Source organism: Oncorhynchus clarkii, chromosome 27 (assembly GCF_045791955.1).
Source record: "Oncorhynchus clarkii lewisi isolate Uvic-CL-2024 chromosome 27, UVic_Ocla_1.0, whole genome shotgun sequence".
Lineage (NCBI taxonomy): Eukaryota > Metazoa > Chordata > Actinopteri > Salmoniformes > Salmonidae > Oncorhynchus > Oncorhynchus clarkii.
Window position 1 is genome coordinate 3,412,791 of NC_092173.1, and position 25,489 is coordinate 3,438,279.

The 25,489-nt window shown below is 42.0% G+C and overlaps 1 protein-coding gene across 1 annotated transcript in view; it reads right to left on the reverse strand.

The window, feature by feature from the left end:
- LOC139385652 (dopamine receptor D2a) overlaps positions 1-25,276 on the reverse strand; it is a 30,084-nt gene extending 4,808 nt beyond the window's left edge. Inside the window, exons 1-3 of the mRNA XM_071130892.1 lie at positions 24,852-25,276; positions 12,594-12,904; positions 143-252 (exon numbers count right to left, since the gene is read on the reverse strand). Of these exons, the coding sequence (XP_070986993.1) occupies positions 143-252; positions 12,594-12,872 (389 nt within the window). The 5' untranslated portion in view covers positions 12,873-12,904; positions 24,852-25,276. The remainder of the gene's footprint in view (positions 1-142; positions 253-12,593; positions 12,905-24,851) is intronic.
- Positions 25,277-25,489: the final 213 nt, after the last annotated feature.

Genomic DNA, 25,489 nt, shown 5'->3' on the forward strand with positions numbered 1-25,489 from the left:
GTATCAGATGGGTTTGCAAGAAGGCCTTTTAGGACCAGAAGGCACTGAATTTTCTTAAGGATTTTCAATCTAAAGATTTTCACTGCAAATCCACAATGGCACCTGCCTTCGGCCAAGATTCAACAATTTCATGAGCACTTACCGATCAATGCTGATGGCACAGAGATTGAGGATGCTTGCAGTGCACATCATGACATCTAGGGTGACAAAGATGTCACAGTGGATTTTACTAAACCTCCACTCTCCTACCACCTGAAAGAAAGATGTTTCAAAATTCAGAGACAACAGTTTTATCTCCCTCAAGCACTGACTCAAGCACTGACTCAAGCACTGACTATTTTTCAGTTGCAGTTCAGTCAGACATTAAAAATCCCTCCGTACATGTTCCTCAATATATTTTCTTATATTTTCATCTGTTCTCATGAATCTTCCAATGCCTGCTCCATTAACCACAATTTCCCTGTCACTTATATCGGAATCAATCAAAAAAACAGTGCATACAGTAGATAATGTATACACTGAGTGTACACTGTTCTTTCCACAGCATAGACTAACCAGGTGAATCCAGGTGAAAGCTATTATCCCTTATTGATGTCACCTGTTAAATCCACTTCAAATCAGTGTAGCTGAAGGGGTAGGAGACAGGTTAGAGAAGGTTTTTTAAGCCTTTGACAATTGAGACATGGTTTGTATAGGTGTGCCATTGAGGGTGAATGGTTAACACAAAATATTAAAGTGCCTTTGAACGAGGTATGGTATTAGGTGCCTGGCGCACCGGTTTGAGTGTGTCAAGAACTGCAACGCTGCTGGGTTTTTCATGCTCAACAGTTTCCCGTGTGTATCAAGAATGGTTCACCACTCAAAGGTAATCCAGCCAGAGGCAGGCTAGTGGTTGAAAATGGGTCATTGATGAAAAAGGACCAAGGAGGCTGACACGAATTGGGCAGAGCAGTTAGTCAACTGACAGTCCAGTAAAACATTGGTGCTTAATGACCCATAGAAAAACGCACAACTTGTCGTACCTTGATATGAATGGCAGCCGATAACCTTACAGAGTTCCTCTTCTTTCAGCAGAAAACAAGAAACTGCGGTTGCAGTGGGCTCAGGAACAAAAACACTGGACACTGGAGAATTGGAAAAACATTGCCTGGTCTGATGAATCCTGGTTCCTACTGTTTCACGCTGATGGGAGGACAAGGGTATAGAGAAAACCACATGAGTACATGCATCCATCATGCTGTGAGTCAACATTGCAGGCTGGTGGTGGTGGTATGATGGTGCGAGGTGTGTTTTCATGGCACACACATTGGACCCCTTGATTAAAGTGGAGCAACATTTGAATGCCACAGGATATCTGAACATCATTGCCAATCACGTGCATCCCTTTATGGCATCTGAAAATCCCTTTATCCATCTGAAAATGCAATTTTCTCTACTATTTTTTTCTGCATTGTTGGGAAGGGCCCGTAAGTAAGCATTTCACAGTTAGTCTACATCTGTTGTTATTAACGAAAGCATGTGACAAATAAAATTTGATTTGAACAGCCTGAATTCTTCTGGAATGGATGCTATTTTCAAGTACACTGTGGCATTTAAATGTTGCTCAATTGCTATCAAGGGACCTAGCGTGTGCCAGGAAAACATTCCCCACACCACTGCCACCAGCCTCTATTGTTGCCACCAGGCAGGATGGGGTTATGTACTCCAAATCCTGACTCTGCAATCAACATGACGCACAGAACCCGGGATTCATCAGACCAGGCAATGTTTTACCACTCCTCAATTGTCCAGTGTTGGTGATCTTGTGCCCACTGGAGCCGCTTCTTCTTGTTTTTAGATGATAAGACAAAAAGCCGTTGTGGTTGTCTGCTGCAATAACCCACCCGTGACAAGGACCGATGAGTTTTGCGTCCCGAGATGCTGTTCTGCAAACTACTGTGCCGTTATTTGCCTGTCTGTGGCCCACTTGTTTTTTGTGTGTTTTTTCAAAAAACTTTTATTTAACTAGGCAAGTCAGTTAAGAACAAATACTTATTTTCAATGACAGCCTAGGAACAGTGGGTTAACTGCCTTGTTCAGGGGATTCAAGCTTGCAACCTTTCGGTTACTAGTCCAACACTCTAACCACTAAGCTACCTGCCGCCTGCACGATTCTTGTCATTCTACTTTCGGCCCACAGGACTGGCGCTGACTCTGCTTTTTTTGTTTGTTGCATGATTCTCGGTAAACCCCTTGACACTGTCATGTGTGAAAAGCAGAGGATGCTGGCTGAAATAATGGAACCGGTGCAGCTGACAACGACGATCATGCAAGGCTCAAAGTAGCTTAATTCCCTCGATTCTAACGTTCATTCGAACAGTAACTGAATGCCTTGACATGTGGCTGCCTGCTTTGTATAGCAAGCCACATGACTCACTGTCTGTAAGAGCAAACCATTTTCATGAACGGGCGGATGGATATACCTAATAAACTGGCCACTGAGTGTATATACACCACAAAAGTATGTGGACACCCCTTCAAATTAGTGGATGTTACTATTTCAGCAACAGGTGTATAACATCTCCATAGACAAAGATAGTAGATAGTAGAATGGCCTTAATGAAGAGCTCAGTGACTTTCAACGTGGCACCGTCATAGGATGCCACCTTTCCGACAAGTCAGTTTGTCAAATTTCTGCTGTACTAGATCTGCTCCGGTCAACTGTAAATGCTGTTATTGTTAAGTGGAAACTTCTAGGAGCAACAGCGGCTGAGCTGCGAAGTGGAAGGCCACACAAGCCCACAGAACAGGACCGCCTAAGATCACCATGCGCAATGCCAAGTGTTGGCTGGAGCAGTGGAAACACGCTCTCTGGAGTGATGAATCACGCTTCACCATCTGGCAGTCTGACGGACAAATCTGGGTTTGGTGGATACCAAGAGAATACAACCTGCACCAATGCAGGTTAAGTTACAGTTTTAATAGTGGCCATGAAAGGCTACTGTGGCTATTTGATCATAATGTAGACCTACCCGAGTGGACTTCTATCAAATACAATGGAGAAAATGCATTGCATAGCATTTTAACATGCAAATAGCTGTTCTATCATTTAGCCTACAGTAGTAGCCAATGTGTGATTTTCAATGTAGGCCTATATACTACCTAGGCCTATATAAGCCCCATATACTACCCACCACTGTGACCTGTACGCTCTCGTTGGCTGGCCCTCGCTTTATACTTGTCACCAAACCCACTGGCTCCAGGTCATCTACAAGACCCTGCTAGGTCTTATCTCAGCTCGCTGGTCACCATAGCATCACCCACCTGTAGCACGCGCTCCAGCAGGTATATCTCTCTGGTCACCCCCAAAGCCAATTCTTCCTTTGGCCGCCTCTCCTTCCAGTTCTTTGCTGCCAATGACTGGAACAAACTACAAAAATCTCTGAAACTGGAAACACTTATCTCCCTCACTAGCTTTAAGCACCAGCTGTCAGAGCAGCTCACAGATTACTGCACCTGTATATAGCCCATCTATAATTTAGCCCAAACAACTACCTCTTCCCCTACTGTATTTATTTATTTAGCTCCTTTGCACCCCATCATTTATATTTCTACTTTGCACATTCTTCCACTGCAAATCTACCATTCCAGTGTTTTACTTGCTATATTGTATTTAACTCGCCACCATGGCCTTTTTTTGCCTTTATACCTCCCTTCTCAACTCATTTGCTCACATTGTAAATAGACTTATTTTCCTACTACATTATTGACCGTATGTTTGTTTTACTCCATGTGTAACTCTGTGTTGTTGTATGTGTCGAACTGCTTTGCTTTATCTTGGCCAGGTCTCAATTGTAAATGAGAACTTGTTCTCAAATTGCCTACCTGGTTAAATAAAGGTGAAATAGAAATACAAATAAATACAAATATTCCATGAGACTTTTGAAAAACATGCAGGGCTTGACATTAACCTCTTTAACCACTTGTCCTTCTGACAAGGAGGTGACTGAAAATGTTGTTGTGTTGTTTGATGCAAGAAACCACTTTGCAAAATAAAATGCATCATTATTCCCATACCATTTTAACAGAGAATCAGACAAATTATGCTATCCTCTGCCTATTGGCTACTTATCTTATTCAACACTGTCTCAAAATACACTGCCGCTTTAAGACAATAAAAAGCTCTTTACCTGTCTCCCTTTTCAAAAGATGTCTAGAAATGTATATGTTTTGTGCTCTTGTAAGAAGCAATCACACCCCTATTGCTGACTACAAATGATCTATAACTGGGATAATAACTCACTAACTTGCAAAGGATATGAACAAAATGTGAACACGTGGCTTCATGCAGCTCTCGCTTTGATCTAAAAACAAGCGCATGCACTCACACCACTCATGCTGTAAACACAGTCCAGTTCAGAGTAAATGTCACAGATCTGGCAATGGTCTATTTGCATATATGCATAATGCAGCTCTGATTGTTAATGCCGCATGAGTCTGTGTAGAGTACGGGATGAGTAGTACATGTCAATGCAATAGAATCCTACTCTGATGCACTCTGTCTACAACAAAATCTCTTGCGTAGTTCATTTTGTTTTGGTATGTTGCATTAACAGTGGCTAATATTGCATTGTTTCGATCACAATTGCCACAGTAAAGGGAAACGCTGATAGTGTTAACAGAGAAACTCTAGAACAGTGGTCACAAACCTTTTCTGAGTCAAGATCACTTTGAGTCAAAATGCAAGCCGAGATCTACAGCTCAGATTTTTTTTAACATGATTTAAAAACGTAAGCGTATGCAACATTAACCAATTAAAAACAGTGCTATAGCAATGGGGTTTGTGCAGTAATCTATAGTCCCAATGAATTATCACTGCATATTGGCTTTGCTTGAATTGCCCTGCCAATGCATTGTTGTTTGGGACATCTGAAAATTTGAGGTAGACTATAAGATCACACCGGTAGTAGATCTGTTGTTGTATTACTTGTGAAGCACAGTTGAATGAGCATACATTTAAATAATTAAATTTTTATACTGAACAAAAATATAAGCACAACATTCAACAATTTCAAAGATTTTACTAAGTTAGTGTTCATATATGTCACACCCTGACCATAGTTTGCTTTGTATGTTCCTGTCTTTGTGTTTGTTACACCAGATAGGGCTGTTTTCGTTTTTTCACGGTTCTTGTTTTTGTATATTGTTCTATTTTCATCTTTATTAAAGATGTATCACAATAACCACGCTGCGTTTTGGTCCGCCTCTCCTTCAACAGAAGAATCCCGTGACAGAATCACCCACCACAACAGGACCAAGCGGCGTGGTGACAGGCAGCGGCAGCAGGAGCAGCGCGAGGAGTACTGGACATGGGAGGATGAGTTGGATGGAAAAGGACCCTGGGCACAGCCTGGAGAATATCGCCGCCCCAAAGAAGAGCTGGAGGCGGCGAAGGTGGAGAGGCGCTGGTATGAGGAGACAGCACGGCGGCGTGGATGGAAGCCCGAGAGTCAGCCCCAAAAATGTATTGGGGGGGGCACACAGGAAGTGTGGCGAAGCCAGGTAGGAGACCTGCGTCAACTTCCTGTGCTTACCGGGGGGCTAGAGAGACCGGGCAGGCACCGTGTTACGCTGTGAAGCGCACGGTGTCCCCAGTGCGGGTGCATAGCCCGGTGCGGTACATACCAGCTCTGCGTATCGGCCGGGCTAGAGTGGGCATCGAGCCAAGTGCCATGAAGCCGGCTCTACGCATCTGGTCTCCAGTGCGTCTCCTTGGGCCAGCTTACATGGCACCAGCCTTGCGCATGGTGTCCCCGGTTCGCCTGCATAGCCCAGTGCGGGCTATTCCACCTCGCCGCACTGGCAGGGCGACCGGGAGCAAGGCTCGGTGCTCAAGAGCTCCAGTGCGCCTGCACGGTCCGGTCTATCCGGTACCACCTCCTCGCACCAGCCCTCTGGTGGCAGCCCCCCGCACCAGGCTGTCTCTCTGTCTCATCCTTACAGGTGCTCCTGCCTCTCCAGCGCTGCCGGAGTCACCCGTCTGCCCAGCGCCATCAGAGTCACCAGTCTGCCCAGTGCCGCCTGAGCTACCCGTGCGCCTGCAGGTCACACCCTGACCATAGTTTGCTTTGTATGTTCCTGTCTTTGTGTTTGTTACACCAGATAGGGCTGTTTTCGTTTTTTCACGGTTCTTGTTTTTGTATATTGTTCTATTTTCACCTTTATTAAAGATGTATCACAATAACCACGCTGCGTTTTGGTCCGCCTCTCCTTCAACAGAAGAATCCCGTGACAATATAAGGAAAGCAGTCAATTGAAATACATTCCTTAAGCCCCAATTCTCCAAAACGACATTGGAGGGTGCCTATGGTAAAGAAATGAACATTCAATTCTCTGTTAACAGCTCTGGTGGACATTCCTGCAGTCAGCATGCTCCCTTAAAACTTGAGACATCTGTGGCATTGTGTTGTGTGACACAACTGCACATTTTAAAGTGGACTTTTATTGTCCCCAGCACAAGTTGCACCTGTGTAATGATCATGCTGTTTGATCAGCTTTTTGATATGCCACACCTGTCAGGTGGATGGATTATCTTGGCCAAAGGAGAAATGCTCACTAACAGGAATGTAAACAAATAAGTGCACAAAATCTGAGAGAAATACTATTTTTGTGCCTATTTCTGGGATTTTTTATTTGTTCTTGAAATTTGAGAAAAACACTTTACATGTTGCGTTTATATTTTTGTTCAGTGTATTTTTATTTTATTGGGCTGATGGTGCCTGCATCTGACGGTCAGTCTCAGTGGAGGGAGAGAGCAGCTGACTGAGGGTTTGCCTCTCAACATCCCTCCGCTCTCCCTTTCCTCCACTGACACTGGCCAAAAAGGGTCACCGTCTTCCAGCTTATGGCAAAACTCGAGTCGCACCTCATTATTTCTGCCTCATGCACAAATGAACAGAGAAAGTGAAATATTCCTCGATATTAATTCAAAAATACCTAATAATAATAACAACGCAAGCCTACTTTCCTACTCATGGAAAAAGGAAGAACACACATTTTATGGTTCAATGCTGAGTAAGAAGTTCAACATGAACTCACTTGTAAAAACTGCCACTCTTTGTTGTATTAATTGACAGTCTCTCTCTAGTCTGGTTTTAAAGTTGAGAAATATCACAGTATCAACTTCGCTGTAGCTTTCTGTCATGCCTGCTACATTACTACAGACACGGTCATCTCAGCCATCCGATAGGCCAGCTATAGGTCTATAGTGCGCTTGATTTGCTCTCTAGGCCCTCCGGGAAGGAGACACATGAAATGGTTAGTAATGGCAACAGTTCGCCTACCGGGATGCAGGGCAGCTGAATGGGGTGCACCTACCGCCTGAGACAACAACAAAAAATAGGAACACAAGGCTTTATCATTGGGTTTTTTACAGAAATGTTTGACGATCGACCAGGAATGCCTTGGAGATCAACCGGTTGGTGACCACTGCTCTAGAAACTAGAGTGAAGTTCAATCTCGTGCTTGTCTATCTGTGGGCTGATATTTCTGCACAGCAATCCCGGAGGGAGCTGCGTGACAGTCTCGGGCTACTGCGCGAGAGGGAACATTGGTGCCAATTGTAAAGTTTGGTGGAGAAGGAACAATGGTCTGGGGCTATTTTTCATGGTTCGGGCTCGGCAGTGAAGGTAAATCTTAATGCTACAGCATACAATACACAATTCTGTGTTTCCAACTGTGTGGCAATAATTTGGGGAAGGCCCATTCCTGTTTCAGCATGACAATGTCCCTGTGAACAAAGCGAGGTCCATACAGAAAATAATTTTTGAGATCGCTGTGGAAGAACTTGACTGGTCTGCACAGAGCTCTGACCTCAACCCCATCGAACACCTTTGCGATGAATTGAAACGCCGACTGCGAGCCAGGCCTAATCGCCCAACATCAGTGCACGACCTCACTAATAGTCTTGTAGCTGAATGAAAGCAAGTCCTTGCAGCAATGTTCCAACATCTAGTGGATGTTGGGCAATTTTTCCACATTTTGTTATGTTACAGCCTTATTCTAAAATGTATTAAATAAAAACATGTACAGCCTCATTTTCCTCACACACAATACCCCATAATGACACATTGAAAATAGGTTAATAGAAATTCTGGGAAATGTATTCAGACTCTTTGCTATGAGACTCAAAACTGAGCTCAGGTGCATCCTGTTTTAATGGACCATCCTTGTTTCTACAACTTAATTGGACCTTAACCTGTGGTAAATCCCATTGACTGGACATGATTTGGAAAATCACACACCTGTTTATGTAAGGACCTCAGACTGGAGCCAAGGTTCACCTTCCAACAGGACAATGACCCTAAGCACACAGCCAAGACAATGCAGGAGTGGGTTCGGGACAAGTCTCTGAATGTCCTTTAGTGGCCCAGCCAGAGCCCAGACTTGAAACCAATCTAACATCCTTGGAGTGACCTGAAAATAGCTGGTCAGCGACGCTCCCCATTCAACCTGACAGAGCTTGGAATGGGAGAAACTCCCATTGATGAGGACAAAAACTGACAATTTAATCCATTTCAGAATAAGGCTGTAATGTAAGAAAATGTTGAAAAATTCAAGGGGTTTGAATACTGTCCGAATGCACTGTATGTATGTTTTGAGAGAGAGAGAGAGAGAGAGAGAGAGAGAGAGAGAGAGAGAGAGAGAGAGAGAGAGAGAGAACTGCCGAAATAAAGAAAGAGTTAGTTAAGGAATTAATATCCCATAATGCTTAGGGTCATAAAAATGCCCAGTTGCCCATTATTGTGTCAACCATGGCTTAGGGCTGGGCAAAATATCAAATTAATTTGATTAATTCTAATTTATGTTTTTGTGCAATATTCCAAATACCCGTATCGCAAGAACCTCTTTTTGTATTTTTTTTTTATGAGCTTTTATGTCCACTTGTTCTCATGTTGTCTTTTTAGTCTCGTCTCCTTCGCTCCTTCTGTGCTGTGTGCACTTTCCCATTTATACCAGAGAGCTGCATATAATGACGAGATGCACATGTCTCCGCCCTAACCATGGGAGTTGTTGTCCCAAAGGAGGGAAGAGAGGCGACAAGCTTAGGTCCACAATAAGCCCATAGAAACGCATTGGCCATATTTTGAACATATTTTAGCGAGAGTTTTGCCTTGCCTCGTCCTCTGGTTACAAACACACACACCAAGCCCTCACCCTTCCACTCACAACAGAGAGAGAAATATGTTTTACGTATACCGAGTAGCATATGCTTCTTCTTCATTCTCAAGAGCCTGAGGAACCCATTCTTATTAACAAACCACCTCCACTCTCCACAAGAACAGGGCTCTCGTGGTGTAGCTTACTAGATAACATCCCTGCATGACTGACAGTGCGCTTCAAAGCCCGCCTATCATGGCAGATCCTCGTTTCCCCTTACACCACTACTGAGAGTGGTGCTTTGCTTCTCACTCAGTTTCTCACTGAATTTTATTGGAGTCGTCAAGCACAGAGTTATCCGCATCTCACCTTTTTCTTTTTTTAAAACAGCCAGAGCTGCGAAGCTGGGCTCATAGAGACCTGTCTGATTAATCTCTGTTCTGAGGCAGTGTGTTATCAATTATGCCAAGCTCAGGCTTGAAGAGGGTTGTGTCTTTGCTCCTGGTTGTCTGTCTGCAACCCTGCCAGTGATTAAAGAATGATCTGACAAGCCTAATGAAAGCTCCTCTATACCAGGCTCCACACATCGGCCTATTAACACTCCTCCCTAACTCGTGGGAATGGAGCTCATGGCTAACACCCACAGACATCATGGATCATGGTAAGGGCTTATTGGAAACATATATCTACCTCCACCATGATGTTAGTGGAGGACTGCCCTGACATTGGTGACATCGTAAAGGCAACACGGCAAGAAACCCAATTGCTATGTTAATGGCCCGATGCACATTTTCTCATTTGGTCCTGGTGTTTTGTTTTTCTCATTTTGCTTTGAGATTGTACATTAGATATCGCACTTTCTCAGAAATGCCAACATTTCGTTTGCTATCTGCACAGACACTTTGTTTAACATACTGTGAGGCTGGCTGGGAGGAGAGAGGCTAAGCATCTCTCACAGCTGCTCATCAAAGCCAATAAACATCTCAAGACCTAAGGTCATCTAGCATATGCCAAGAAGAGGCTCTCAATATACCACATTTGGCGTGGTCGAATGAAGGCAAAACGTATTCATAATTAATGCAAATTTAGCGTTTAGCAAGAAAGGGCAACAGTGCTCCTGCAGCAGACTGTGACCAGCACATTACCACGGCTTGTTATTGGACTACCTGAACAAGATCTCACCAAAATGAGAAAAAAAAATAGATAATGGTCTCGCAGCAAATTGCAATGGTTTCCTGGGAGAGGGACGATAATCCGAACATGACGTTGTAATAGCAAAAGATCAATGTGCTTATTTTTGTTGTGTCAAAGCATAATCCTACATAACATCTATTTTCTCCGCTAGAAATTGAATGTTTCAAGAGTGTGAATCATCCAAACAAACGCAAATCCACCCATTTCACTTGAAGGCAGTGCTTCTTCTCATGTTAACAATAATCCCTTATAATGTTGCCAAGCTGCAGCCTACTGTGTAAGAGGCACACATTTTAATTTGTGCCATTTCCAAAGGCTGGTTATGCTACTATTAGTCTGTAGGACAAAATGAATGGGATTGGTGCACAACAAACCATTCAAAGCTCATTCGTTATATCCTTAACTTCTTGTTGAGAGTGTACTAATTGACACATGACCTTAAACTTGGTATCCTTTGTAATACAATTGAGAGGCCTGTTTGAAGAGAGCTGAGGGTCACTGTGGAAAGGTTGTGTAACGAGTTAGCCTACTGTATGTGGCATTTCTCAACCTTTTGTCAGAAGAAGCCTAGCGGTTTAGAGCTTTGGGCCACTACCCGAAGGTTTGAATCCCTGAGCCGATGTGCCCTTGAGCAAGGCAATGAATCCTAATTGCTCCTGTAAGTCGCTCTGGATAAGAGCATCTGCTAAATGACAAAAGAAAAAAAAAACGTTTTAATGTAAAAAGCGCAGGAGAATCATTCTGATTTTCTTCGATGCTAGACGAAGAGATCAAGTCACAGTTTTTCTCCAAAGCACATGACAGACTTTATAGATTTTAGTGTAATTTGATACCCCTGGTAATCAGGAGGCAGGCTCATTGATACACACACAGGATGATTATTTCACTGCAGTCTTGGATGGCCTCTCATTTCACTGGCCAAAGACCATGGTCAAATATAACATCCTAAACCTGTTCTAAGTCCTGCTCTCAATTGATTTGCTTGACTGAGGTTGATGGTGTTGCTGCCCAAGGCTACCGTTCTGCTGTTTTACATCGCAAATGTCACTGGGCATTGATTCAACCTTACGTGGTTCTTCACAGCACACACCTAGATCACACAAGACAGTTTTAAAAGTCACATCACAAGATAATACATAATAATTCACCGATGTTGTCTAGCCTAGCTACAGTATAGCTGGGGAATGGGTACATACGTTTTACATTGACATTGCCAGGACTGCTGCTCCAGATACTACGCTAGATAGCTTCGTAGGTACAGCGCCATTTATTTTCATGGTGCAAATTTATTAATTTCCTCACTTGGCTCAAACTTAATTGTCTGACCTCCTGTCTACAGTATCAACGTTACGGCCTATTTGCTAGAGCGATTACTTTTTTTATTGAGGGACTCGTTAAACTGTCAGTTATAATATGCAATGCTATTTCCCACAATTTAATGCTGATGCTGATCTTATCTATTAAATTCCACAGTTACATTGCATGGAACCATAATTACTTACAAGATATGTCCTTGTTGACAGGGAAAAACTGTTTGATGGATTTAAACTTGAATATTTTGTTGCGTGGTAAATTGGCACCATTTTTTTTACGCCAGAGCTATTATTTCTCGTGCACTTTAAAGCCATGTCGTACATTTTTTTAAATATATATTTAAATGTATTTAGAATTAATCTAGTTCAAATGAATATATTTAACCAGTTATGTGGAGAAGATGCACAATGAAAACAGACACACATTGCATTCACATTGTTCCAGCACTTTATAGCTGTTGCCTTTATCCTTTCATTTACAATTTCTCGTCAAAACAATCAGGCTTCTGTTTGCATAATGCTAAATGCTTCAATGACAGACACCTTGGGAAAGTCGTTCCATAACCAAACCATTAATAAAGAAGAACTTTGAATCTATCCTTTTTCAGATCAACAATGTGGCCCTAACGGTTTTCATTTTGGAGGACTCAGTGGGAGGGTCAATGCAAGGGCAAATCAAAGAGGAAGGGTAAAAGGAACCCTGATTGGCATAAGTGTAATCAAACAACCTGTTTTGCTTCAGCTATGATTATGTACGCAATTTGCTGTGCAACTTCATGGGAAAAGTAAACTACACCGCACCTTTAAGCCTTTCAGAAAATGACAAAGGTGCCTGGCTGTACAGGTAGCCTACCTCCAGGTAGGGTAAAAAAAAAAAAAAACACTGTATCTTTAGCTTTAAGCCTTTCTGCCAATGAAAGAGCATGGGTGGGTGTGTAGGTAACCTACCTCTAGATAGACCACCCAGGGCATAACCAAGGTGGCCACCAGCAGGTCAGCCACGGCCAGGCTGACGATCAGGTAATTGGTGGTGGACTGGAGGGCCTTCTCCCTGGACACGGCCATGCACACCAACACATTGCCAAAGACAATGACGAGGATGAGCAGCGTCAGGAGCATGGCATAGTAATTGTACGGGTGCTTCTGCCCGCTCTCCGTGTCATTGAAGCTCCCATTCCCATTGTCCCAGAAACTCTCATTGTAGGCATACTGTGTGAGGACATCCATTAGCTGTGAGTGACGAAGGCCGAGAACGGGCCCTGAAATGGAGACAAAGAAAAAGGGAGAGAATTTACATATTCAGCTTTAATTACAAGAGCTATGTGTTTGTGTGTGTGCGTGCGTGCGTGCGTGTGTGTGTCAGATAAAATACATTATTGATGATTGCGCATTTACATGATTGTCTTTATCTCTCTATGCGCGTCTGCGTTTTTTGGGGGGGGCGAGTGTGTGTGCATGTGCGTGCATTCGTGTCTGCGTGAATGCCGTCTGTTTCTAAGACGGTGTGCACTGTACACGAGGAACTTTCTTCATGGGGTTCCTATCTCCCTTCTCTCGCTCCTTTCGTCACGTGCTCCTGCCTCCTGCCTATCTGAAAGCATTGCCCCGGGGACACAGGCCTGTGCCTTTACCCCGCAGATGCCCTGTGCTGTCTGAGCTCATTTATTTGCCCGCTCCAATTCTTTATTTATGTGAGATTGTTCTCACTGCTGTCCTGAAAGCTTGTGTCGGAACTGGTTGTCCTCGCAGTGCTCACTGGGGCTGTACCAGCCTTATCCTTATACCCACGTACGCTTTATCCCAAGATGCGAAATAGGAGCAACGGCTAGCTATCGCCCAATCGTATACAACGTTTTGGAGACATATCGAGCTCAGCTGAGAAGTTGAAGGCGGAGGGATACTCCTGCAGGTCACACAGGGGAAACTAGTGGAGTTTGTATTGCGTCAAGGTATAACCAGATATTGAGGCCTTATGCTCCATTAGGAGCTCAAATGAATAAGCCAAGTCAGATATGACGATTGACAATCCATGGATTTACAGAATGATTAAAAAACACAGGCTGGAAACCACAGAGATACAATATCATACATCCTATTGAACTGTATTGCTGAAAACCTTTATAAGAAACACACATTACACAATAGCCTATTATCTCGCTGTCTGCCAGCTCACTGAGAGGTTATTAGTGTCTTCTCTCTGGCATTGTATGACATCAAATTACTCCATATCCAATCATAAGCTGACCTTATAACCCTCACTTCCATCATCCATGAGCAGGTGACCTGTCCTGAAGTGCAGACCTGGATGAACACTCAACAACCCCCATCTAGCCACAAGCATCAATACGCCCTGCATAGCCTACGTCATACTCCCATAGCAGCACAGCTGACTGAAGGTTAGATGGAAGATGATGATTGGAATATCTGTCTGTCTGTCTGTCTGTCTGTCTGTCTGTCTGTCTGTCTGTCTGTCTGTGTGTGTGTATGGAATACAAGTGTCTGAGACTGGGAGAAACCTCCAGTAGATACCACCTCTGTCAATCTGGAGTAAAAGTTTTGATCTTATTCGGTGATAGCAGCTATTTTTTAAATTTGTTTTCTATCTGCTGTAGGCCTCTTTGATGCTTGGTCGAAGTCATCGATGGCAACTAGCCAATTACAGGCTGTGAATCCTTGATTGGCATCTGTTGTCACGGTCAAAGTACCGACTGACACATAAGTATTGTAGGTAATGTGGAGAGGGAAGCCTCCGTACACTTTGACCCATGCACATTTGAATTTCACAGTACAGCATAAACAAACACAGAACGCAGTCTTTTTCACAGAAACAAATTGGCTGCAGGGCAGTTAGGGCAAATGCCATATGGGCTGATCTTTTTTTTTCTTCTCAGCAGAATGAAAAAATAATTAACTGTGTGGGGGCCTCAAGTAATAAAATGGGTGTTAGAAATGACAGGGTTGATTTCTGGTTCCAGTCCGCCCTTGTCCTATATAGTCATTATGTACCCATTTTGCCTCGGTCTGACTACCTACTGACATGCTTTGGGTAGGTAGTCATCATTTAGCCATTTTCTAAGCAGGGTTATTGTACCTCCACTGTGCAGAGAAGAGAAAGCCCTCCCTGGCCTGCATACAGTAGCACTTACAGCGTCTCTTCCCTTTATCTTCTTCTTTATCTCCTTACTGCAATTATTTCCTTCAATAGTTACACCCCTAAGAATAATTACCATCCTTGCCCCCTAAATGTGAATCTATTTCTGTTTGGAACTTTTCCCAGATAAAATGTTAAACGAAAAATGTTGAAAAATAGAGAATTGATCGAGTTAATAAAATAATAGAAGCTGTTCCAGATACAAAATTAATTCACCGTAACATTTTCTAAAACAGTAGGGCCCCGATATCCACAAGGATGGGGATAATAATTCCGCATTTCTCAGGCTCGAACTAAAATACGACCTGCAATTTCAATGACGCTCTTCCAAGGTCCAAAAGCGTATGGCTCACGAATCGATTCGGATCCAAGAGGTATTCCTGTGTACAGGTGGTCGTGATATGGGTGAGCAAACTGTTTAAGGGGATGTTTTGAGGGAGTGATTCAAATGACCGTTTCACAACATCAACAAACCTCCCTTTGATATGTTGAGCATGAAGTATCACTTCATCACCCTATAAAATGTTTATGGAAGAGATTCGCAGGTCACATATTTTACAGCTGGGGCAATTGTTTGTTTACCTGTTCGAGTTGCTAACACTGGTGAATGCTGCAAACATTGAGGAAGAAAAATGCTCGTATGAATGCTTTACATTACTCACGATTGATACAACGTGTGCCCCAGGAAAAGCCAGTAAACATTCCTATACACTGACAGCAACATTTTGATTTTGACCATATTTGTGAGAAGACAATATAGGAATAAAAGGCCTGCACTTTTGATAGAAACCTACTAACGAAATATTTACGAACCTCCAGATGGGTTCAAGAAGACAACAATCAAAGTTCACACCAGTTGAACTGACTCAGATTATATGTCCATCCATAAACTGCAATGTAAGCATTGGGAACCAATAACCTTCTAAAAAAAACAATCCTATCTTTAGGCATGCCCAGACATGCTATCAGAATGTACTAGAAACGAGGTAGTTGTTCTACTGATGTTAGCAACTAGCTACTCAAATAAAGTAATGTGGGAAGCTGTGGAGCATCTGTCTGTTGGAGGAAGCAGAGAAGGGGGACGTTAACAAGCCTCCAACTGCCTCATTAGGTTGTGGGGATGCTCTTTCCTAACAACAAGCCATGTCTCTGGTGAGGTCCTTTGCCTACTTTCCTACTCAGCTGTCTGCATAGGAGACCCAGGTGAAGCTCATGCTTGTAGGTAAAGCCCTAGCTGAAGCAGCTAGCAGACAGAGAATGACATACATTTATTTACCATTTTGCCTTCAACCTGTTTGAGATGTTTGCCATGGGTTTGTGAATATTATTATTTATTTATTTTTTAACTAAAGAGTTTAATTTGTGTATGTAGTCATGCTGCCACAATACATCTCCCTTTAAAAGTTGCGCTTTTCTAAGATGGTTTTCCCTTTGTTAACTTTTAAACTTTCCCTTTTGCCATGTTTGTTTCTGCTTTCCCCAATGCAAATTCAATAAATACCCAGAATTCTATGGTAAATTCATTGCATCTTGCAACTTGTACATCAAAACTCGCTCAATTGTCTTGCAATGTTGGAAGAAAATCTTGATGCCAAAAGAAATCTTGATACTTGATGCCACGGTGCTCTCCACACCAAAGATGTAAAAAAAAAAAACAGAACAGCGTAGTCCCTCATATCTAAAAGGTCATTAGTGGTCTTTCAGATCTAAACAAAATAGCTACACTGACCATCTGAGTTGACCTTGTATCTTCATTGACCTTTTATTTCAGTATTTTGCACTGTCTCTATTGCACACTCACACACACTCCATCTTCTCACTCACACATAATATGCACTTACATTTATACTGACTCCACACACACACACACCAACTCACATACAAGCTGTTGCTACTCTCTTTATCTCATATCCTGTTGCCTAGTCATCTTACCCCTATACATATTTACTTACAGTACATCACTCCAGTATCCCTGCACATAGCAAATATGGTATTTGAACTGACCCTGTATTAGGGCTGTCCCCGACCCAAAAAAACTTGGTTGGCCAAGAGTCATCCTTTTCTTTCAACCAATTGATTGGTTGAAATGTTTAAAATAATTTTTTGCATATGTATATATACAGACACACCCTATGTGTTTGACTGAAATCAACTACATATACACTGATCTTGTCTGACGCTTTAAGCACACTGTTTGATTAAATAATTAAGACACACAAATAACTCAAGAAAGAGCCCGATGGTCACACAGTGTTAAAAAAAATGACATTGAGTGCCTGTGTGACTGGTGCACGTTGTCTCGCTCTCTTCCCTACTGTTGCGAAAAGGCACCACGGCACAGCAAGTGTTTATTGCACTGTCTGTGCTGAAGCTGCAATGTACATTCAGCCATTTAGTTTCTTACACAGTATGCCTACAAATCCCTAATTCGTTTAGGAATGAAATTCCCTATTTCCCCAACCCATGCTCTCTTTACGTGAGACATGTAAGCACCGCATGCATGTGACCAATAGGGCGGACCTACAGCCTATCACAATCACATCAATAAATTGGTTATAACAAACTCCGAACACAGTAACACGTGACAGCAAAATGGATGCGGACGACGTGACAAAGAAACTCGAAAGGGGGTGAATGTTTACTGGTTGCTCAGGGGGGAAAGGGGAAGTCAGATCTGTGGAAGATATTTGACTTAGTCGTGGAAACTACTGGAGATCCAGATAAAGAAGGGTATAGGAGCAAGCACTGCGTGAGCATTATGTCTGCCAAACAGTTCCTGATTATTTTTCTGACCATTTGAAACAGTGTAAACAACACATAATAAATAAGTGTACCAGAGAGTCTGTTTTAATGAAAAATATAAAGCCTTTATTACAGCAGACTAAAAACAGTTGCATGCATTCGCGAACTGCGGTTTATTTCTTGTTCAGGCAAATTATACAAAGCTCCCTTTGTTATATAATTTTCAAACTAAAATGCTTCATTGCATTTCAAAACATGAATGTCTCATATGCTGTGTGACTGCATGAACTAATTAATGATTGGTTGATTGATAGACACAGTAGCCTATATTTTGAAATATAGGCCTAAGGAAGTTACGCTATTAAGACTAAACAGGACGCGCTCTTAGGCCAAAAGCTTGATGGTGGTTATACAAGGCTACTATAAAAAACCTAATAATGATAACGACATTACTTATTATTACAATGATGATCATAATAATAATTGTAATAATAACAATAAGAAGGAGATGAAGAAAAAGGAGGTGGCATATTATGTGTGACGGTGCTGTGAGATTACAAAAAAAATTATACTGTTTGGAACAGTGTAAACAACACTAAATCAATTGTAAGTAATACCAGTCTGTTCTAACGGGGAAAAAAAATGGAAAGCCTTTATTACAGTGTAGCGAAGATTAAAAACAACCAAATCTGTGAAACTGCTTTATTCGGCATTCTTCCGTTGCACAAGGCTTGGTTGGTGCTCACGGAATCAGTAGGCTATTAAACAAACACTCAAACAGGCAACAGAAGCGAGATCTGTCTTATTTCTGTAGATATATATGGATGATTTATAAAGCCAGGCACATTTAACAGTGAGGCTATTGATTATAGATCTAATTAAGTTGGGGTTTCCTCTCTACTCAATTGTCTTAGACAATTAGGCTAAGGCAAGGGCTGTTTCCTCATCCCTGCTGCCGCTGCCTCCGCCACATTGTTCTCAATCCCAATATGCTGGTGTACTTTGATATCATGCACATAGCAACATAGGTGCCAATTCTACTGAAGACTGTTGCAAGGGCGCGGACAGCGACCGTCTCCAACATGGGAGAAAGCGCATTTGTTCTAAAATAACATTAGATTTATTAGTGTTGCACCATTAGTGCAATTCAGTATCATGTCTTAGAGTGATGGACTGTGCCATCCCAATGGCCTCCGCAATGGATTAGACCACTGAGACCAGTCGACTAAATGGGGTCAGCCCTACCCTGTAAATAGTATGCTTACTTACTTATTGTGTTCTTTACATTTCTTCATATTTCTCGTGTGGTTTTTTTCTAGTTTACATTGTTATTGATTATTGCATTGTTGGGTTTTGAGTTTGCAAGAAAGGCATTTCACCGTATCTGTCCATGTGACATTAAAACTTGAAACGTGAAACTCAAACTGTGTGTAGGACGGTTCAATCTGAGAGAGAACAAGGACAAAATGATGAAAGGAGAGCCTATAGAGACTATGAATCACACACAGAAGTAATTACAGAGATATTATTGATTTAACAACACTAAACCTTTTAATGAATGAATGCCCGTTATGATAAAAATGGGTACATGCTATTTCCAGATGTAAACCTTTAGTAAGAACCTATTTGATTGGACCATTACTGTATCAAAGCCCACAGTGAAGGTTATACAGTAAGGTTTTGTACCAGTTTGGGGGAAAATTCCAAACTGCAATTCAAAAGCTATTTAAACTATACACACTCTAAGCCACACTGTGTAGTCTAACATTTAGATCTTCTTGAAACGTTTCTCGACTACAATCACAAAAAGAGAGGTTCTGCACTTCAACTCTGGGAAAATGTTGTTCCCTACACACCGCAGGTCTGTCATTGTCCCCAAACATCTGTTTGCGCCAAGGCTTAAACTAAAGCTAGTATTTCTGACTAAATGTCCAAGGGGACCCGCCCAGATCTAGTACCACATTCACAGTTAATGGTCCTTTGACTGAACGTGTCGCACACTGAGATAATTGTTGAGAGATTTCATGTCTCTCAAGCACTTTTCTTCTTTCTTTCTTCTCTCTTCCTTTCTTCCCGCTATCGTTGTCAATCTGTGCACAATAGTCAGTCATTTGGACAATCGTTGTCTGGAACCTGTAGGTAGTTACTTGTGGAGCCGAACATGTATCTTTTTGTACATCTTTTACCTGTGAACTGGCATATACAGTTGAAGTCAGAAGTTTACATACACCTTAACCAAATACATTTAAACTCAGTTTTTCCACAATTCCTGACATTTCATCCGAGTAAAAATTCCCTGTCCTAGGTCAGTTAGGATCGCCACTTTATTTTAAGAATGTCAAATGTCAGAATAATAGCAGAGAGAATGATTTATTTCAGCTTTTATTTCTTTCATCACATTCCCAGTGGGTCAGAAGTTTACATACACTCAATTAGTATTTTGTAGGATTGCCTTTAAATTGTTTCACTTGGGTCAAACGTTTCGGGTAGCCTTCCACAAGCTTCCCACAATAAGTTGGGTGAATTTGGCCCATTCCTCCTGACAGAGCTGATGTAGTCAGGTTTGTCGGCCTCCTTGCTCGCACACACTTTTTCAGTTCTGCCCACATATTTTCTATAGGATTGAGGTCAGGGCTCTGTGATGGCCACTCTAATACCTTTACTTTGTTGTCCTTAAGCCATTTTGCCACAACTTTGGAAGTATGCTTGGGGTCATTGTCCATTTGGAAGACCCATTTGCAAACAAGCTTTAACTTCCTGACTGATGTCTTGAGATGTTGCTTCAACACATCCACATAATTTTCCACCCTCATGATGCCATCTATTTTGTGAAGTGCACCAGTCCCTCCTGTAGCAAAGCACCCCCACAACATGATGCTGCCACCCCAGGTGCTTCCCGGTTGGGATGGTGTTCTTCAGCTTGCAAGCCTCCCCCTTTTTCCTCCAAACATAATGATGGTCATTATGGCCAAACAGTTCCATTTTTGTTTCATCAGACCAGAGGACGATCTTGTAACGTTTGTCGTCAGAAAGAGACCAAGGTGCAGCGTGGTAAGTGTTCATAATTCTTTATTTACTCAGAACACCAAACAAAACAACAAAAGAATAACGAACGCCGCGTTCTGCAGGCTTCACAGAGCTAACAAAAAACAAGATCCCACAAACACCAAAAGCAGAATGACAACTTATATGTGATCCCGAATCAGAGACAACGATAAACAGCTGCCTCTGATTGGGAACCACACTCGGCAAAAAAACTAAGAAATAGAAAACATAGAAATAAAGAAACTAGAATGCCCACCCTAGTCACACCCTGGCCTAACCAAAATAGAGAATAAAAACCTCTATGGCCAGGGCGTGAAAGATCTTCCCTATGTGCAGTTGCAAACCGTAGTCTGGCTTTTTTATGGCGGTTTTGGAGCCGTGGATTCTTCCTTGCTGAGCGGCCTTTCAGGTTATATCGATATAGGACTCGTTTTACTGTGGATATAGATACTTTTGTACCTGTTTCCTCCAGCATCTTCACAAGGTTCTTTGATGTTGTTCTGGGATTGATTTGCACTTTTTTCGCACCAATACGTTCATCTCTAGGAGACAGAACGCGTCTCCTTACCGAGCGGTATGATGTTTATACTCACGCACTATTGTTTTTACAGATGAACCTGGTACCTTCAGGTGTTTGGAAATTGCTCCCAAGGATGAACCAGACCTGTGGAGGTCTACAATTCTTTTCTGAGGTCTTGGCTATTTTTACTTTCCCAGGATGTCAAGCAAAGAGGCACTGAGTTTGAAGGTAGGCCTTGAAATACATCCACAGGTACACCTCCAATTGACTCAAATTATGTCAATTAGCCTATCAGAAGCCATGACATTATTTTCTGTAATTTTCCAAGCTGTTTAAAGGCACAGTCAACTTAGTGTATGTAAACTTCTGACCCACTGGAATTGTGATACACTGAATTATAAGTGACATAATCTGTCTGTAAACAATTGTTGGAAAAAATACTTGTGTCATGCACAAAGTAGATGCCCTAACCGACTTCCCATATAGTTTGTTAACAAGAAATGTGTGGAGTGGTTGAAAAACAGAGTTTTAATGACTCCAACCTAAGTGTATGTAAACTTCCCGACTTCAACTGTGTATATAATGGTGTCACGGCATATGAACTAACAGGTTATAGAGCAAACAGCAATGGAATTAAATCTGGAATTTTTTCTTGGCTTGGCTTCCCTGGTGATTTTACCCACGTACCACTACTGTACCTGTGATACTTCATCTTGCCATGCAGAAGTAACCTTAGAGGACATCCACATGAATGTGTGTGTATGCCTGTGAGCATGGTTGTGCGCACGCGTGTGCATATGTGTGTGGAGAGAGCTTTGACAATTTAGCCTGACTCTGACTAAAGGAGTAAAACGTCTCCCAGGGGAGCATTGTCTCTTTATAATCCTGCAGTGGATGAGAGAGAGATAGAGGGGGAGAAAGGATCTCTGCTTCTAAGCACCCAAAATAACCTAGACTGCTTGCTTACGATAAGGCGAGGATTTCACCATGGACCATTTGTTTAAATAAGGTTTGTCAGGATACATTTCAATCAAGTGTGACGCAAGATGTATGACGTTTTGATCAGCTTAGGATAAGAGTTCAAAGGGACTAAAGGCCAACTGAAGATTATACAGGCATTTGCACAGTAGGGAAGGTTATCATGGGAAGATCTCAATTGCATACTCCTCGCATCCTCCCTCTTCTCCCCTTGTCTCCTTTGCCCGAACATATCACACATGCCGTGAAATACATAACATGCTCATTCCTGGTCGGACACTTTACACCCCTCCATTATGTTGACATCGACAGCCCCTTAATGACCAGATACACCAGAAGACTGTAATCTGCACCATCATAAGTGGACCATACCTTTTATAGGTTGTTGGACTTAATTGCCTCCTCCATCTCCTTTCCTTTCAGTGATTATTGCTCACAAGAAAAGTCTGGCAGTTGACACACTCAGAAAAAGGGACTCGAAGTGGGAATATCATTCTAGCTATACCATATAATTCTAGTTGTTGGTTACAAATTCCAATTCCAAAACAATTAAATGATTGACATGTGAAAACCCCAATGTAAATGAGCTTTCAATGTGACATAATGACTACCACACCGGAAAACTAATGTACTATTATTTTAAGGTTGTTGTTATCGAAACTGAAGGTATGCATAACATAAGCCATGGTGTATTGGCAGACTACAGTACAAGTGTGTTGATGTCTCAACTATTCAATGGAGCTCTTCGTAAATAATGGGAGACAGCTAGCTATCTGTCAGGGCGACATCTGCTGAAGCCTACAGTCTACCTCCAAACAAACCAACCATGACTCAAGCATGTAAACAATGGCAGATTGTTCTACTTCTTAGAATCATTCTCGTTCAGAAACAGCTAGGGTAGGCCATCTATACGCAGGGTGTCCCAAACTCAGCCCCCCCCCCCCCTGGGTAATTTCAGCAGCTCGGATTGCCATCAGCAGCACAAGAGTGAGATACAGTACAGAGTAACCAGAGAGCTAAGAGGATCGTATTGAGATGGTATGGAGCTATAAGCTTCCGACCTGCCAGTAAGGGAGGCAATGGACAGCACAAACAGAAATAATCATAAAAGAACCATAACGTAGCTTGTTAAGACCAAAAATCCCTGCAATCCAGTAGCAATAATGGTTGTTATTTTCTGTGGCTGAAGTAATTAGAGCACACCGTGTGTACATTTATTCACCGTCTCTCCGCATTTTGCATCTAAGGATGTTCCTCTGCAGTTGGAGAGTATTGAGTCATTTGAATTTTTGGCACCATTCAGGCTAATTGGTATTTCTCAGTAATTGTGTAATTGTTTTAAATATGTATCAAAAGCCTGTCGGCATTTTGTGCAAAAAAAAAAAGTTGATTATTAAATGAGCAACCATGAAAATAACAATTATTATCATCATTATCATTGTCATCTTTGGTCATGGGTATGACTGCCGGCTGTGGATCACACCTTATTTTTCATTGCTCATCTAATCATTTACTTGTGAGGGACAAAACACTGTTTTAGCTAAATCAGATTTTTTTTAAAAACAGATACAAAATACACCTTATGGAACAGTGGGGACTGTGAAGAGACATACACACAGGCACAGCCACATGCATACACACACGATAACATACGCACTTACACACATGTATGTACACATGGATTTTGTGTTGTAGATATGTGGTAGTAGAGTAGCGGTCTGAGGGCACACACTTAACGGTGTTGTGAAATCTGTTGTGAAATGTATTGTACATTATATGGACCCCAGAAAGAGTAGCTGCTGCCTTGGCTAGTAGATAATAAACACAAATACAAAAGTGGTATAGTATAGAGTATAGTCAAAACACAACACCATACATGTATAACTCTCATCGATTTAGATATATCCTACTGTATAATGTATATACTAATAGATTATATGCTAAGGCAACACATTTAAGAAACACTAAAGATGGTGCTGCTATTCTCAGAGGCTGTTGATAGGAACAAGAAGCTGCATGAGAAGCACAGGCAGTTCCTTCATAGGATCACAAACACACACACCATCTATGGAGCAGGGCTGACCATAAACATTCAATAAGTCTTTAAATGGCTTACTAGTGGTGAGTGCGTGTACAATCATCCGTTTGCTCTGCCCTTTCGTCGGGGCCTTTGAAGAAGACCAACAGGCAACCTTGTCATGTTGTATTATACCTGTGACATATTACACAGAAATGATCCCTAAATCTACAGAAAATTGATGCAGAGAGCATTCAAACAAACGCAGCTCGCAGGCACGCACGCACGTATGCACACACACGCCACAAACTTAAGTAAGCAGACTCATACATATTTATGCACGCAGGCACACTCGCAAAAGCACACACATAACAACGCGCGCAGGCACGCAAACGCACGCGTGAAATATTATAGCCTGGAGCACATAATTTAGTTGATCATGAAATGATCACTGCCATACAGCATATGGTCTAACATAATAAATGACTCCATACCTCATCAATTTATAAAATTCAGGCGTGCGCAAATTGTTACTAATTGAAAACTTAAGTGGGAGAATCATTCACTACATGCAAAAAAACGAATAACTATATTATGATCTTGAAATATCACTTTAAGCAACTGGATCTAGTCTACACTTTCCTTCATAGTGCAGGCATCGGGTAGCCTATGTCTATTCTTCAATGTGGACACCGTGTCAATTTAATGAGAATTAAACCTGTGTTTAGGTGTCAGAGCAAGATGTGCTCTTACCTTCACGCCATAAGTTTGATTGAATCACTGCTCTTATAGGGAAGGATCCGTCTTTTAAATCCAACGATATCCAAATTCACCGCTTTTGATGTCCTCTGTTTGGCTTGAACATTTTGCTCACTGTTCTCAAATTGTTCACCGACTCTGGCTGTTCAGAAGCAAAGGAGAAGTTGTGCCACCAAAGGCACTACCATATGGTCTGATGAACGCTCTTCACAAAAACATGGGTTTTATCATATCCTACTCAAGATTTGTTTTTTTACTTAAATATTTTACTTAAGATTCAGGCTATCTTAATTCAGCCTCTTTGATGGCGTGTGTAGCCTATGTGTGAGAGCAGCGAAATATCCGTCTCCTCTCCGCACCGTTTACCCACTACGCACGAGGTAACCTTCAAGACTGACAGTGGAACAGTCGCTCCAACTATTGGGAGCAGAAATTCAGACTGTGTATCATTAAGGCGGGGCTAGTTCTTAAACCTTTGAAAAAAAGCATAACTGCCTTTTTCTCCTAAAATATCACAGTTAGCTTTAGTTTATGTAGTCTGCCGGACAAATCTGACTTATTGGTGGGGAAAAATCTCTCAATTTTTTTTTATGGAGATGTATAGGCTATCCAAAATGAAGCAAATAAATCAT